Source organism: Belonocnema kinseyi, chromosome 4, assembly GCF_010883055.1.
Source record: "Belonocnema kinseyi isolate 2016_QV_RU_SX_M_011 chromosome 4, B_treatae_v1, whole genome shotgun sequence".
Taxonomy (NCBI): Eukaryota; Metazoa; Arthropoda; class Insecta; order Hymenoptera; family Cynipidae; genus Belonocnema; species Belonocnema kinseyi.
The window spans coordinates 114402509-114419890 of NC_046660.1; the positions used below are offsets into that span (position 1 = coordinate 114402509).

The 17382-nt window shown below is 36.3% G+C and overlaps 1 protein-coding gene across 4 annotated transcripts in view; it reads right to left on the reverse strand.

Annotated features, from left to right (window-relative positions):
• The window catches only part of LOC117171163 (regulatory-associated protein of mTOR), a 147485-nt gene that overhangs the window by 82993 nt on the left and 47110 nt on the right, over window positions 1–17382 (reverse strand). For 2 of the 4 annotated variants that reach the window (XM_033358219.1, XM_033358223.1), the window contains exons 11-19: window positions 12015–12272; window positions 11784–11927; window positions 11381–11636; window positions 9912–9956; window positions 6112–6257; window positions 5131–5228; window positions 4152–4257; window positions 3881–4044; window positions 3638–3808 (exon numbers count right to left, since the gene is read on the reverse strand). In XM_033358219.1, coding sequence (XP_033214110.1) covers window positions 3638–3808; window positions 3881–4044; window positions 4152–4257; window positions 5131–5228; window positions 6112–6257; window positions 9912–9956; window positions 11381–11636; window positions 11784–11927; window positions 12015–12272 — 1388 coding nt within the window. The remainder of the gene's footprint in view (window positions 1–3637; window positions 3809–3880; window positions 4045–4151; window positions 4258–5130; window positions 5229–6111; window positions 6258–9911; window positions 9957–11380; window positions 11637–11783; window positions 11928–12014; window positions 12273–17382) is intronic. The other 2 variants (XM_033358220.1, XM_033358222.1) reach the window with 2 other exon arrangements.

The window sequence follows — 17382 nt, forward strand, 5'->3', positions numbered from 1 at the left end:
CGAAGCGCGAAGCGTATACGGAACTCATTTTTTGTAACGTGGTAACAAGATGAGAATTGAAAGCAAACTGAATGTTAAATCAAAAAGCATGAAAAAGGGAGCACTTCTTAATATTTTGACACCAAAATCATGTCGATACACCTTACCGACTGCGAGTAAAGCCACCCACGCTTTAACTTGACAGACTGTATGTCGTAGTAGAACGACCCTTTCAATCGCTGAATTTTTGTGGTGCATTCGGTGCTTCGTCATTTCTACGTGGATGATTCTGTTCAACTTTTAAAGGTCGGTGTTGGACCACTTGATGAACCTGAAGGAGTATGTGAGAACAGGGATGGCATATGTATTGATAGCACTGATTTTGTTTGGCGAGTTGAGAAAACTCTTCATAAACAATCTGAGTCTCGTAGTGAAGGCAGTCGTTAGGCTTGTCTTAACTATTGTATGCTGAATACCCTTTGATTAAAGAATACCCAGATATTTATATGATTCACCTGCAGCCATTGACTCAATGTCATTTTCGAACTTCTTCTCTAACTTTGCGATCCCTAATCTCCCTCTGATTAAATGCACTGTTCTGCATTTATCTAATCTGAACTCCATGTGGATATCATTGGAAAAATGTTTTGTGAAATAGATCACTTGTTGCAGTTTCTGGGCAGCACTAGCGTACAGCTTCAGGTCATCCATGTACAGGAGATGGGTCACTTGATGACCATCCTTATTATCATGAATTCTGAACCCATGAGACATGCTGTTTAGTGTTTTGCTTCAGAGGTTCAACGCTAAACAGAACCAAAGTGCACTTGATCATAGTCTTGTACCCCAGAGCCTCATCGCATGGCGTGGAAAGTCAATAATGCGTGGGCAGATTTTGTAAAGTTTTAAAACTTCAAGCCTTGGCTCACCTCTTATTAAATGTGATTACCCACAGATCTAACTGTTCTCAGGGTAGAGGTATTGGCTCTGCTATATTAAAAAAGACCTACTTTTTAGTTAATTGGATCTACGCGGTTATTGTTTTAGTGAAACTGATTCTGTTAGGATCGTGGTCTCCACCTCCTTAGACCTGTAGCTGTCTTTTCAGTTTATTCCTCTCCGCTGGTCACTTTAGGCTATGATTCTTGGTGCGATCTCATTGGCTGTGTCGATGGCTGTGATGGTATCAACTTATGCGGAGATTTCAATTCCCATTCCCTTGCGTGGGGTTCTGTATGGGAAAATGCAGGTGGCAGAGAGATGCGCCGTGCTCTCTCAGATCGGAATTTGATTCCACTGAATGACTCCTGTCCAACATTTCTCCCCTTTCCAGGTAGGTCTGGTGCGAATTTGGACTTAATTTTTATCTCGTCTGCTCTTGTACACTTGTCTTCGGTCGCAGTTTCTGAGGAAAACTTTTCCTCTGATAATTTTCCATTAGTGGGCGTTTTGGATGCAACGCCATCGACACCATGTTTCTCCTTCAATCGTTTTAATGTCAAGAACCTTGATTGGTCTCTGTTTCGGAAAGGTACAGAGAATCTCATCCCTATTCTGGTTGATGGTGAGGCCTATTGTTCGAATTCCTGTAAAGGCAGACGTAAGTCCCAATCTTAATGTGGTTACTGATCCCAACTCGGTTGAGATCAGGGAGCTAGAGGTGGCTCTTGTGTCCTTTCACATTTCTCCTGTCGTGGTTCCCCCTACTCTGGAAATTGATGAGTGACTCTATGAACCACCCGTTCTCGGAGGTAGAGTTTCATACAGCTCTGAACTCTTGCAAGGCTCGTACGTTCCGCGATCTTGATGGAATCACTTACGAGGTTTTCAGGGGCTTTTCTGATGAGGTTTCGAGCTTTATCCTTTCTCTTTTCAACAGAATGTATACTCTATCCATTTTTCCGGAGGCTTGGGTTGACTCTTATGTCATCTTTGTAGCCAAGCTTGCCGGTAAGGGGTTCCGTCCGATCTCCCTGACGTCCACCATGTGTAAATTGTTTGAAAGATTGGTTTAGCGGAGATTGGAGTTTTGGGCTGAGAAAGAGGAATGGATCCCGAGATTCCAGTATGGGTTCAGGAGAGGCAGATCTAACCTGGACTGTGTTTCGACAGTTACTACTGAGTTTATGGGGGGTTTGGGAGAGGGCGAACTTACCCTAGCTCTTGCGATTGATATTAAGGGTGCATTCAATTCGGTCCTCCCTGGGGTCTTGATCCAGAACTTAAAGGTCCTAGGGGTTGCGGCACGAATGACTAATTTTATATCATTTTTGATCACTAGAAGGAGACTATTCTTCTGTAGAAAGGGCGCTCCTCGGGAGTGTGGTGTTGGGATTCCACAAGGTGGAGTCCTATCAAACATCCTGTTCAACCTGGATTTGCGTAAGTTTGGTGATCGTTTGCCTGTTGGGGCAAGGTTTAGTCAATATGCGGATGACTTGCTTTTAATCGTAAGATTGGCTCTGGCTCTGCCTGAGAAAGCTATTGAAGCTTTAATCCCATGGCTCGGCGTGTTGGGCCTCTCAATTTGCTTCTCGAAGTCTTAGATGCGTGTCTTCACTAGATCTCGGGTGGTTTTAGAGGATATTTTTCTAGAGGTGGGTGGTCACCTGATTGTCTGTCGGTCAACCCTGATGTACTTGGGTATTTTGTTGGACATGCGCCTGAACTGGGTTTCTCACATTAAGTACATTGGTGGGAACGCTCTTAGAGCCATTAGTGTTTTTCGCGTTATTGCTAGTCTCTTGGGGTGCTGACGCTGCGATCTTGGGTATTGTTTATAGGAATTTGGTTGGGCTTGTCTTGATTGGGTTGCACCCCTCTTTGCCTGTGTGAGTGTGTCGGCTCTGAGTATTTTGACCGGGTTCAGTACCAGGCACTTAGAGTTTTATTGGGCTGCATGAGTTATACTCCTATATCTGTACTCTTGACTGAGGCGAATGAACCTCCTCTTGCTCTGAAAATTTCTGATCTTTTTTTTCTGAGGAATTTCAGTTGGAGGAACAATTCACTGATCCCGAAACATCAATTAATTGCTGAAAAATGTTAAAAAGGATGAGGGGAGACTTAGGGCTGACAGGTGTGCCATGGCGTCTTCCTTTAGGGCCATGTGACGAGTGGGTCACGTGACCAGATTTTTACCTTACCTTAGTAGGAATCTGGTCACGTGACCCACTTGTCACATGGCTTTAACTCGATTCAAGGGTATTGATGAGTTGCGGGAGACCTCTCAGACCCGCATACTTTGATGATAGCTGGGAGGAGTTACTTCAAAGGGTCGAGATTGATTGCGTCTCGGGTGATCTTATACGAGCATCTGCTGATCCTCTGGAGGCATTCTACAGGTTGGTATCTGTGTCTTATCAGGGCTCAGTTAGGATATTTACTGACGGCTCGGTAGATTTGGCCTCTGATAGGGTTGGCTCTGCCTTCTGTATTTTTGGAAGCCCAAAACTGTAGTCCATCTCAGGAGAGATGGACGTTTTGGGCTTCCCTTCCTTGCATATATTTGATTTTTTAAGAATTTTGTAAGCAAAAAGCCCATTTTTGACAAAAAAATTTGGTTATATAGTTCTCCACTGCAACCCTTCAAATATTACGCATACATTTAAGTTATGAAATACGTCGCTGAAACTTTTTAGCACATAATAATACTAACCCAAAGTGATCTTTGTATGCTACTGCCAAATGATGATCAAAAGGATGAAAGGCCAAAATGTCTGGAGGGTGCATACTCCGTACATGAAAGACTTGAGACTCGAGTCTCCCATGGGCAATTTTCGTGAAGTCCTCTTTTGCTTCATGTCGCTGCCTGCTGTTTCGTAAATACCTAAGGAAATAAAAAATAATTGAAATTGAAATTTATTAAACAAGTATTAAATTTACGAATGATTAGAATTACCGCCACTCTCGTTCGTGATGGGCTCTGCTTTCAACATCATTCGTAGATTCTGCTTCATTCTCGAAGTTTACGGGTTGAGCAAATTGTGAACAACTCCACTCTACAAACTGTGAGGTTATTAGCGGATTTTTCGTTACTGGAGTTTCATCTGTTTCTTCCGATATCTAAAAAAATTAATTTTTCATTATAATTTTTATTTTGTGGAATATTTTCAACTGGATACATCAATGTTGTTGTTTAAACGTATATCTATAACTTAAAAAGTGGTTACCGTATTTGGTATGGGTTTTCTGGAACGATTAACATGAGGCGGAATACGCGAACGAGGAAGATCTGTTGCTGAATTAATATTCGGCGGTGATTCTCCTTTGCTATTACTGTAAAAAAATTATTAGTAGAAAAAAAGTATTTCTACAGAATAATACAAAGTATTATGATTTCCATAGACTGGGACCCCGATTTACCGTAACCTGATATACTGGATAAGGTGGTCCAAGGGGGTGACAGAGAGGCGCTAGTATGGTCAGCGGAGTTGCTCTGTTTACGGTTCGACACTATAAGTAGCCAGAAGCAAGAAGGAGAAGAATTGCTCGGGAAACACAGATTTACAGTGAAGGCTATTGAAAGCCTTTTCATACGATTGCAGATCCGCAAGTTGCAGACTTGCGCAAGTCATCATTTGTGGAAATTGAGAATTTTCTGTCAGCAGAAAAATCTTGAAATTGCGGTAATTTGAATACTCGGTTTTATTTTAATAGAAGATTTAATGTTCTTTAAATGATAGGCAAATGTATGCAACTAAAAGTAAGTATGAAAGAATAGCGGCGATGAATAAAATAACATTTTCAATGTTTTAATGAAAAGAAACAAGCATATTCAAAATCAGCTGATTCATCTCCATGTTCTGCGTTCATCAGTTCGGGTGTTTATTATTTTGTATCGCTTTTTCAACAAAATAATATTTTTGTTTACAGGAGGTAAGTGTTTTTGACATTCGTAACATAATAATATTATGCCTTTTCAAAGAATAGCCTGCATAGTTTTTACGGCATGTCTTTACGAAAGCGTAGCCAGCACATTATATGTACATTAGAGGTTATACCGGCCTATCATTTGAAAATCATTAAATTTTCTATTACGCATGTCCGCAACTTGCGGATCTGCAATCATGTGAAAGAGCCCTGAGGGTACCCCCGAAACGTCCGGTAAAGCGAGGTTCCAGTGGGTTTACAAATTTTACCCAAGCTTACTTGAAATAATTCGTGCGATTCGAAGGCGATGGCGGGAGAGATAAAGAAGATGATATCTTAGCTTCCATCATCTCCTTCGGACCGGATGACTCTTTTACCTGAAATTTTCAGAATATTTACAGTTAATGATTTTAAAAGTTATTCCCATTAAGGTCATGTGATACTTACAGTTTCCCCGGCTTTTTTCCACAAAAATGAAAAATTTTAAAAACTGAATTCGAAGATGCTATAAAATATCATAACGGACGTCCACGGACTCTTTTTTGAGGGTTAATAACAACAAAAATTTATTGTGCTAAATAAAAATTTTATGCATATGCATTATTTTGAGGTTACGTCGTTTTCCATCTCTGCCTTTTCGATAATCTGGAAATTATTTATGAAATAAACTTTTTTGATTGCCTGCAAACAAGGTTAGTTCCGGGAGATTAGTTACTATGTTTATTTGTAAATCAAAGTTTTGGGCCAAAAATATTGTGTAATTTGGAAGTAACGCTCGGGTGAATTGTAACACACATAACTTCGAAATATACACATACGTTGTTAGCAATATCCAAAATTTTTTGATAAAAAAGCTTAAAGAAAGTGAGTGGGGACGTCCGTTACCATGTTCGCTATCATTTCCCAGATTTTGAAGGCAAAATATTTCTAATCCTAGGTAAAAAGCCGGGGGAACCTAACACAGAAAAAATCGATACTATTTCCTAAGCGCTATGCAAATTAATCACATTTTGCTAAATTAAAACTTTTTTGAATTAACCTACAAAAAAAGCGTGTGGGACGTCTGTTAGCATGTTCGCTATCATTTCTCAAATTTTTAAGATAAAATATTTATTATTCTAGAAAAAAAGCCGGGGGAACCTAAAACTGGTAAAATCGACAATTTTCTGTATATCACATGCCCTTAAGAATAATAATTAAACTCTATTATTCTTACATTCAAAACTATTCCAAATTTCCTTATAATTTTTAAAACCTTACCTGATTGCGAATGTAATTCGTCACTTTCTGTGACATGGCAGCCACAGCCGGATGTGGATCGTTATCGAGTCCACATAATCCGTGCCAGAATTTCATAAAGACACTTCCATAAGACACACTTGGTAAGCTCCCAAGCGAACTGTGACCTAAAGTTAATTTTTAAAAGGACCAATTAAAGGAAAGGCACATTTTTCACGTGAGTAATTAAAACAATCTGTGCAAGGTATTGGTTCTGCAAATAAATTAAGACCATAGGTGGAAAAAGGATGCATAAAGTCTATATTGTAAAGTAGGCTTAGGTAACAGGTACAGAATTGGCCACTGGACACTAGTGGCATAGGCCACTAGTTGATGTAAAATACGATTGATATCAAATATTTAGCTGAAGTGCCTGGCAGACAATTATCAGATTGCCACAAGTGACTGGAAGAAATCATGTAAAGTGAACCCGCTGATTCTTGTCATTTTAACGAAAGCGAATCTTGTATTGACATTGACAATTTCAAAAAAGTACCTGATTAATCTATTGGGAGTGAGTAGTTACGACACAGCGACATATCAACTTTGGCAGAAAACTGATAGAAGCACTTTGAAGACTGAAATAGCAGACACGGATGCTTTCGTGTAAGAACTTTGCACTAAACTTAAAAACCTGAAATCTCACCCATTTTATGCGAAACAACAAGGTTTATTTCTGAAGCACCTTAAAATTATGCTAAAAGCAGGAGAGTTCTTAATTTTGCTTGACTTTGCTGGAAATTACACTTTCATCATTCTAAATGTTGCACGAACTTTCCATTGTAATAATAATCAAGCTACTATATTTACAGTAGTTATTTATTACGAAGAAGAAAACGGACTAAAGCATTTTAGCAAGGCAATCATCTCGGATTAAGTCATGACACTGTAGCTGTATATAAATTTCAAACGGACATCACCTAGTTGTCAAGAAAATTTATTATGTGACAGCCGGAGCTGCGCAGCATTTTACAATTTAAAATTATGCGAGTTTTAGGTTTTGCAATTAAAAATTCATTAACTTTCATGAATTCAATTCGAAACAGCATTTTGGAATTGGTCAAAGAAGTTAATGAACATTATTTTTGCAAAAGCGTAAGTACTTAATAATAAATGTTACAGTACATTTTTATAAATAGTTTTGTAAATATCACTGGATTCTTCATGTAAGATTCCAAATATTTAAATTATATGAATTTGATAACATCTTAATTTCACAATAATTTATGATTCAAATTTAGCTCTCAAATAGACGGTAACTCTTTCGGCTCTTAGCGACAGTACTTCGGGCATCTTCGTGGCTCTCATAGATATTTCACTTAAAAGTCAGGACAGCTATTCCGAAAAAGTTGCCATGCTTTCGTAGCACACAGTTCCTTCTCCTTACTATTACTTCGTGTTATTGGGGATAGGTCATTACATTTTTTAAATAAAATTAACAGGTTCCAAAGTACAGACACAAACTTCGAAATTCTGGTTTTCGCCTTTTATTTCTAGAAAAAATACTGGTTCTTTGAAGAATCTAGTTTAATTTTGCTCTTAAAAATTTTACTTTAAAATAAAGCGTTTTAGCAAAAGAAAAAAAAACGCGCATTACCTACTCAATAATCAGTTATAGTACCCGATGCCTGGACTACCACGGACCTTGCGTTCGACCAATTTACGCATTGCTCATCTGCCTTCGTTTGCGCGGATTGGTGAATCTAGCTTATAATCTTCAAATACATTAAACTTCTATACTTCTGTGAAAGAACATATTTTGAATGAAAAATATATTTTCATTAGAGATTTTTAGAGGCATTTATACTATACCACCGTCTAAGCAAAAAAAAATTAGTAACTATATTTTGGACTAGTCCTCTGTCACCCTAACCTCAAATTATTAATTTTAATCTATTTACAAATTACGTCTTAGTTTGCTTATAATTCGAACGTTAAATACCATATATTAATCTGGTTTTGGTTTATAAAGGTTACTTCTATAAAATTAAATCAGATTTTGGTTTTATACTTTTTTATTCGCAATCACCGTGTTGTGAGCCTTTAACGCCTCCTGAAAAGTGAACGTTACAAAGCATGCAGTAATATTATTAGTTCTGAACGCCGCCACACTGAAATATTAAGAGCAACCTCATTTTACTGCAGACATATATACTGTAGCGCGAACTGAGCTATTTTCAAATTTCACGACCAAAGATCGAATATTCTACATCACCCGTAGGTTTGGGTTGATTCTCACTTGAAGCTCAATGTTTGCAGGACGAGTTGTAAAACCATAGACTTCAGGCACCCGTCCTGCAACATTGATATCCCCGTAAAGACATGTCTAACACTCCTTGCGATGAAAATAAATCATATTTTCACATCACCAGATGAAAGATTACAAAATTTGGCCAGGATTTATTAATTTGATTGATAAAGGGGTAATCCTTCGTGAAAATATAAAATTTGATGTTAAGTTGACAGGGCATTGATCCATAATGTAGTTATTACCTTTCTTGTTTTAACGGCAGTACGCCTAATAGCATAGTTTCGAGGTTGTCGATTTTCTGGTAACTTATTGGACTTATTCAAAGATCAAAAATTCGACAGCTAATTTTACATTTTTATTTTTCTGCAAAAGTGTCTTTTAACATGTCCACTACTGTATCCTTTAGCCCATATGGCCTTTAGCCCATATGCCCTTTATCCACCAATGGCATCAATTATTAAGATAGTGAAAAATATTTACAAAAATAATATTTGTGTTTTATATAAGCCGTACTAAAAGGAAAACAGCTATAGAAAGAATTGCAATTTATACGATAAGCATAATACATAAGACAACAAAGATTTAAGCTATAATTTATTTTGATACACTGGGAATTTCACTATACTAGCTAAAAGTGCTGTTTAATGATATTCTGTAATTAAGCAGACGAAAAATACTATCTTTAAGTAGATATAAATGATTAATAAATATATAATTATGCGAAAGAAACAGATCTATCGAATCTTAACTTTGTTAAGATTCGATAGTCCCTATATAAATTCAGGTCCTACGTCTATACACAGGACCTGAAGTTACGCACCGACCAATAGCGACGTGGACATATTTCCTCTCCAGTTTTAAAGAATAAAAGAAAGAAAATGAACTAAACAGCCGGCATGTTGCGTGTTCCTGGGGTCGATAAAATTTCGTAAGCCTTACCCTTGTGCTCAGAAAATGAATATTTTGTGTGAAAAAATTCATTTTCCTAAATAAAGAAATGTAACGATAGCAGATGCCAAAAGTCAAACGGCGATACACGTTTGCAAATTTATTTTTTTACGCACAACTCTGACATCGGAGAACAATCCTCTGAACAATCCTCCTCCGAGAATGCTTCTCCAATGACAGAGTTTGGGATACAAATATAAATTTGCAAACATGTATCCCCGTCTGGCTGTTGGCAACTTTTATTTTTACACTTCTTCTTTTCGGAATGTTATTGATCCGAAGATCACGTAACACCTCGGCTATTTGGTTAAGCTTTATTTGTTTCATTCTGAAAAACTGGAGAAGAAATATATACGGAGAAAGTGCTGTAAATGTAATAAAAATTCTATGTCAAATTAACAAACTCCTCTAAAATAAATTAACTATGGATGCAGCAGTTGGTTTCCATTCGCAGTAATTGTTCCCTTTCACCCACAAAGAACTTTGCAAAAAAAAATATAATTTTCAAAATGTGAATTAGTGAAATAAAAATATAATGAAATGAATAAGGCTACGAGCATGCACTTGATCCAAATTTCCATACCGATCGATTCGCAAGGTTTTCTCACGAATTCCCAGTTATTTCCTGCTAGGTGAGATTAAACAAGTTAAGTATTTATCTTGATTTACGTATGTATGACTTAAGGGGGTCACCCCGTGTGCCAGCTCGTTTTTTGCCTTTTTGAGGATTTTTTTACGAACAAAAAAAATATACAACTTTGAACTTTTTACTATATATTTATTTACATTTGAACAGTAAATTGTGCAAGCTTGAACCAAAAATCTTTATTATAATGCGTGTGGCGTCACTCCGAAGACACTTATGTCAAAAAAAGTGTGTCCATGGCCGGCATGATTCCGGGCGAACAGCTTATTTAAAATCAAAAAACCAAACGGCATTTCAATCTGTGAAGCTGTGGCCATCGTCTGAACTTGGATATTTTGAAAATATTGAAAATTGAGTAATTGACATGGTTTTGAACTTTTTTTTTCAAACTTCATAATTTTTTTCGATTATTTCCTTACGGAAAAACAAAACGACTTGGAATTTTTTAGTTATACTAGTTCAGGCGATGCATACACATGTGCTGAATCTACCCTAAGAATTTCAAAGCAATCGGTCAAACCGTTTTTTAGATATCATGCCGGCCAATTCGAAAAACGTGGTTTCGCGAAAACGCGTTTGAAAGTACCAGAACGCATTAAACAATGAAGTACACCTAGTCGTTCTAACAGCTGTAACTTCCCAATGACTTCGAATATTAGAATATTACTTCACCAGCATATTCTACACATGTGTAGGAATAAATTTAGGCAACCAAAAAAAATCGATTTTTTCGACCGGATACACGGGGTGACCCCCTTGATGGTCTTTTGAAATAAAGAAACAAAGTTTCAGATAAATGTATTTTACCGAGATTTCTAAAAGGAAAAATACTATAAGACCAGATCAAGCGTTAGCTGTAAAAACATTAATTTTTGTTCGGATTTCATGTATCCGACTATCTTTTTATAATTGCTTGGTTTTTTTGCTCATTTCTAAACTGTAGGATAACGTCTAAATTATTATTTACATTTTAAAAATTCTATGTTTCCATACTGACTTGGTATTACAACAAAAAATATGCTTAGATTTATTTATTCCATTGCAAAATTTGTATTCCTTCTAATTAATAATAATAATGTATTATTTCTATATTTACATATTTTTCAGTTATATATTGTTAAACCTGAACAAGCTAAATACCTTGAATTTTCCGTTTTTTAGCAAGAAATGCAGACAGGAAAAAATTTTAAAATCTCATTAATAACCTTTTCTTTTATTACGCCGGATGTTTCATTAGCATAATACCGTACTTTCTTAACTGCCAATTTTTTAAAGATTGGGGTGGTACGAAACATGACAAAGAAATGGGGTAATGAAATTAGTTAATATGTAACGTTTTTACAGCCGACGCTTCAGTTATAATCTCTTTACTTTGAATTTATAAACTATGAATCTAAAGTTCTTACCCAAACTGCTAATAGACGATACTGAAGAAACTCTTTTGATTCGATCCTGAGTGAACCCATCAGGCGAGTCTATGGATGCACCATTAGGCGAAACTACGCTTTTCAACCTGTCTCTCGAATTAATCCTCCTCATTCCACTAAATGGCGAGAATGTCTCTACGACAAGATCTCTTCGACTGTTTTCCTCGGCGACGGCGAGGGTGACGAAAGAGTTTTCAAAATGCAACACCATCCATTGTAGGGCAACTACTAATTCCTGTGGTGAACAATATTATTAATAATGAAGTTAAAATATTTAATTAAGGGTAGATGACATTGCAATGGGACATAGTAATAATAAGTGATTGGAAGAATAGTAAAATGTGTTGCAAGTTGCATGCAATGAAGTTTTTCACTTACGTACTTTTCTGACTAGAGGGCACATGTCATAAGTTACGGTATTAATTAGTGTCATCGCGATGATTTGGTCGATGTTGTTAGCGTGTTCACTTCTTTTGGTTACGCTGTTGATGAAAGTTCCTAAGGCATAAACACTCGCAGCTCGAACCTGTGAACAATAGATCATATAATAATGATTTAGTTTAATATAATAATGTAGTTACAACTTTAGAAATATCATTTTAATTCATTTTACCTCCGGAACCGAATCCTGGAGTAAACTATAAAGTTTTTCGTGTGCGATGTCTCGAACTCCACACCATCTGGCTTTATCGTAATTGTGCCAAAGCCTACCAAGGCATAAAGCTAGCCACTGTCGAAGTAAAGGATTCTGATCGCCTAATTGTTCTAAACAAATGGACACTAAACTGCCCTGTAAAGCGGATTCCTGGCCTTGCTGGTAATTATTCACGATGCAGGCAAGTACAAAAGCTGCCAAGGTTCTATGCTCGCTCTGTTCAAATCAAGAAATGAGAAATTAATATATGTATAAATTAATATATTAATATATGTATAAATTGATGCAATTGGACTTTATGTCCTTGTACGTATGGAATCATTATTTCTCAAGTGTACCCAATGAAAAATCAAAATCTGCTCATTCGATCCAAGTTTATGGGAACAAGTGTTATATTTAGACAAATATTTAATATGGGGAGGGGGTCAGAAGGAGTGAAAATTCTGACATTCTCACTAGGATATAGTCTATTTTGTTGATTTTTAACTCTTCTAATGGTGGTAAAAAAATGATTCTTGTCAAGTTTCCACAGGTTTTTCACGCTCTTTCGATTATCATGAGCATTTTTTTTTAAATAAATTTTTGACCTTCAAAAATAAAAGACAAAAATCAATGTGACTTTTTGCACGGGACACTTTTTTGGAATTTGTTGTGCTAGAAAAAAACTTGAATCTTTTTCTATAAGATGTCTTGAGATTTAAAAATTAAAATAATTGTTTTTTATCAGTGGAAATAATCGTTTCGAACACCGAGGGAGATAAAGGGAGCGAAAGAGCAAGGGGGCAAACAGCAACGCACCATGTGTGGTGATGCTCAATCGCCCGCAATTTTCGAATATTCGGCGAATTTTTCTGAAAAACCGAATCTAGCGTCCCAGATGTCCTTTCCAGACGATGATTTAGAAGATATGGATACCACTCACATGTTTTCTTCATCAATCCCCTCAGATGAAAATATAATTGCGGAAACACAATCGTTCAACAGCCCCCCGAAACTTCGAGCGTTGAGATAATCCAGGCTAACTTCAATCTGAGTAGTGAAAAATTCTCTCCGACAAGGAAGATTAGACAGGCCTCCTAAATCCGGTAGAGCGAAGTTGCAAAATGGAAATGCCCCAACATCATTCAGCGCAACCCTAGTTAAATAAATGTAAAAACTGATCTTATCCCTGATACTTGTGGTCGCTTATTACAATAACATTTTGTAGGCCTAATCAACTATGTCCGTAGCAGGGACTTTAGAAAGTTTAAATTTATAGGAAAATCGCCCACAGCGGCCAACATCATGTTAGAAAAAATCCCCCCATTAATTGACAGTTAAATGACTTTCGTCCCCTCTACTTTAGTGGTGTGCCAGGGTGTTAATCGTGGTGTTTAAAGCGAAAGCTCCGAATCAGAAATCGTGTAGAATCTCGAGGTCCTTGACGCGCTGAGAGGTCAGATTAAGCTCAATAGAGATATTCGATATAACAGAAAAACAATTGACCTGGATACTTAAATAACCAAAACGGTCCTCTGTAAAAACGCCTAGATTACTTTTAAAGGCACGGCCCACCCACAAAGAACCTGCAGCTACGTGGCATAATTTCCGGTCAACCTCTATAATGTGCATCAAACGCCCCAGATTTAGTAACATTAACAAACACTGCAGATCACACCGAAGTGTAGCAATGTCCTAAGTCTATCCTCAGATTTGGTGAAGAAGCCGAATATGTCTCCTCCTCATCCCAACCGCTCCCTAACTCTTTTAGAAGAGTTATAATTATATTAATTCTAATATTAAAGCTAAAATTTAGCTTTTCAATGTTCCCAGAGCTTCATGATGCACCTGTCCGCTCTTTTATGACATCTCGTTCCCAGACCCGACATACTTGCTCCCAGATACTGACAACCCCTACTTCATTAGAAAAATTCCCCTTGCAATCTGCACGGAAACACACTGACTAACACTCGAAATCCAATCAGGCGCCTGCTTCGAGAGCGCAATCCCAACCGTCCTCACGAAGAGGCCCAAGCTTATCCTTTGCTCACTTCAATAACAATAGCAATATTCGCAGGCTTTTTCCAGACGGCTTTGTCCTTCATGAAAAGTTTGGTCCCCCCTCCGCCCCCCTCCAACTCAATTTCCCCCTTCTTATCCCTTTCCATACCCCAACCTCAAAACCTCTTATATCAGTTCCTCCGCCTGATCACTCTCATAAACCGAGTTCAAATGAATCCAGGTTTGCGATTATCAACTCGACCTTAACTGCTTTCATGAATTTGGTTCTAGTCACCTCTGTACTTAGTCTAGACAACAAACTCGAGACGCTTTCAATCTCAATAGAAACTTCTTTACGTGAACTGCTCATCGTGTAATCATACAGTGTCCGCCTCTTACAACTTATTCGGGTCAGAGACGTGGACTAGATTGTTTAACTCTATACAAAACATAAACCCCAGCTTAGTTTTTATTGATGACGACTTTAATTGTCATAGCTTACTTTAGGGATGTTTAGACAGTTGCAATAACCGACTAGAGCTTTGCTCCGCTCAAGATCCGACAGATTGGATTCCCTTAAATACAGGAGGACTCATCTACCGCACTAGGACTGGTAGCGTTCCTTTAGTCATCGATTCAAGCTTCGTATCTCTAAACCTCTTTGACAGCTCCTCTTGGGGTGTTTGTACCGAATCCTCAGGTAGTGCCCACTTCCCGGTTTCTAATGTGTCCCCTAAGGGTTTACATTTTTCTTGCACCTTTTTCCATATTCCTTTACACACACCCCACACACTTACTTGGTTGTGGGAGGGGAACCTACAATTTAAGGTGGGTTTCGAACCACCAAGAGCCCCCACGACCATCGTCCCACTCTTGGCTCTCCGGCGGGGAATCGAACCCGGGTCTCCCACCTTTGATTCTAGCCTCTCGAATTTTATCTCCAATACGAGTGTTTTTAATTTACAATCAATAGATTATAGCACTAAATATCAAGCCTTCGTAAAATTGAGGATGAAATAGTCACTACAGAATACCCTTCCACAAAACCTATTAGAATCACTAACCATTCCTGTTCTCGAAATGAAGAATTCATCCGAGCTCCTTGGTGGGATGAAATTTGTTACGCGGCATTCGGAGAAAGAAAGGAAGTGTTGGCTGACTCCAGTATATGCAGAAATAATTTAAATTACATTATCCAAAATAAAGTAGAAGCAAAAACAAGGCGCACACTTAAGGGCCCTGGAAATCGTGTATAGTAAGGACTAATAGGATTTAGGCCAATTCATAATGAATATTTTTGCGTTTAAGTGGAGTTTGATACATGAACCTATACTAAATTAATTGGATATATATTCACATCCATATACTAAGCCTCGATAGCATCATTGTAGTGAAGTGTTCTACTATTTAACGAAGTAGGGAGCAGGTAATAGTATATTGCGTGACGAGGGTTGAAAAGCAAAGATTTCACGGGTGTTAAGTGCCCAAGGGCAGTGAGGCAAGAAAATGACAGATTAATGTAAATGGCGGTGTTTAACCAGGGTGGTGTTTCGGCGGACGATTTCAAATAAAAGTAATATATTCATATTTACAGCAAACACCAACATTTATTTTAATTCATGAAGTATATTCTAAACATCCCTTAACACAACAGAGCAAACTATTGCAAAATAAATCAGGGTGTCCAGTGCAGACGCGTGAACAAATTCCCGTACATTTCCCATAGACTTTTTCAAAATTCTTATACTTATATCAGACTTAAAAATTGTTTTATGGTATGCTCCTATAAAAATAAGACTACATTTAAGTTTAAAATATACACATAATAAGACTTTAAAATGGAAGTATAAAAATGAAACTTTTACAATACAAGTCTTACTCTCTGTTTTTCGTTGACGAATTAAGTACATAATTACATAATATAATTCTTTTGATCGTCATAGGCACAAATTGCACAACAATTGCATATATTTAGCCTACTGTTCGTAATAAACTTTTAGTTTATTTCTTTAGTTTAAGAATAAATAGTTTATTAAACTAATAATTTCTTTTAACCGATATTTCTATGTTTCATTTACTGAATATCAAACCTTTTTCTCCCAAATTTATCCGAATTTTATTTTGAAATAGAGCTTTTCATTTAAGAGCAGAAGTTTAAGCTTCGCCATGATACTTAACGGGCATTAAAATGTTTCCAGCGTATTTTCGTTTAAATGTATACTATTATGCCAAATTTTTATGTAAAATTAAATGAAAAAGATGTGCCACCTCTGTACTAAAACGAAAAAGACACAACTTGTCGACCGGTATGTAGAATGCAGTGTACAGTCCCATAGTTGGAATAGTAGAAAAATTGTGTTTTACATAAAAATTAAATTATCTGCAATGATAGAAAAATATAAAAAAAGGTCGATGCAGAATTTTTAAAGAAATGCAGTTGAAAATATTGAAAATGAATTAAGAACTGTTATTATAAATGGCTTTACCGGGAAAGCAGGAGTTTTTTGTAAAGATCGGTAAATGATAGTGAATTTATTTTTTCACCGTGAAATTGGCCAATTTTGAGAGGAAAAATGTATCCGATTACTTAAATTATTACGAATTTCAAAACACATGATAATTTAAAATAAGTTCAATTCAATTTTTTCGTAAATGTTAAATTCAATGGTTAAATCTTTAAATTATGGAATCATTCAATTCAGTGCAAATTTGATAAAAAAAAAATTTCAAAACTTTTCAAGTTGATCAGCTGTAAATATGAATAATTTAATGATTTAAAAAAATTAAACTGTAGTTCAAGTATTAATAATTTTCAAATAATTTATTTTATAAGACGATTCTAAATGTTAAAAATTTAAAAATGTACAGATTTTAATGTTTAAATTTGAGCTGTTTCAATGCGAAAACATTAGTATTTAAAGAACTTTAAAAGTCTGATTTAAACTTCATAAACTATTTAAAATAAAAACAATTTCAAATTAATAGATTCATGATTACACGCTTTTATTCAACTTCAAATCATATTCAAATGTTATTTGAATTAAAAAGATTTCATTTTTAACCCATTCAATTTGTAATTTTCTAATCAAAGAAAATAACATTTTTTTTAAATTTAGGAATATTTGACTGTTTATATAAAATATAATATACTTAATAATATAAAAATATTCAAAGCAAAACAATTAGAAACTGCATTGTTTGAAATAGAAAGCCTTGAATCATTTGAATTTCACAAATTTAAATTTGTCATTTAGCAATGTATTGTATTGAATTATAATGTGTAAATAACAATTGAAGAATTATTCATTCGTGGCGACTTACAACTATTATTTGCTTTATTTTTATT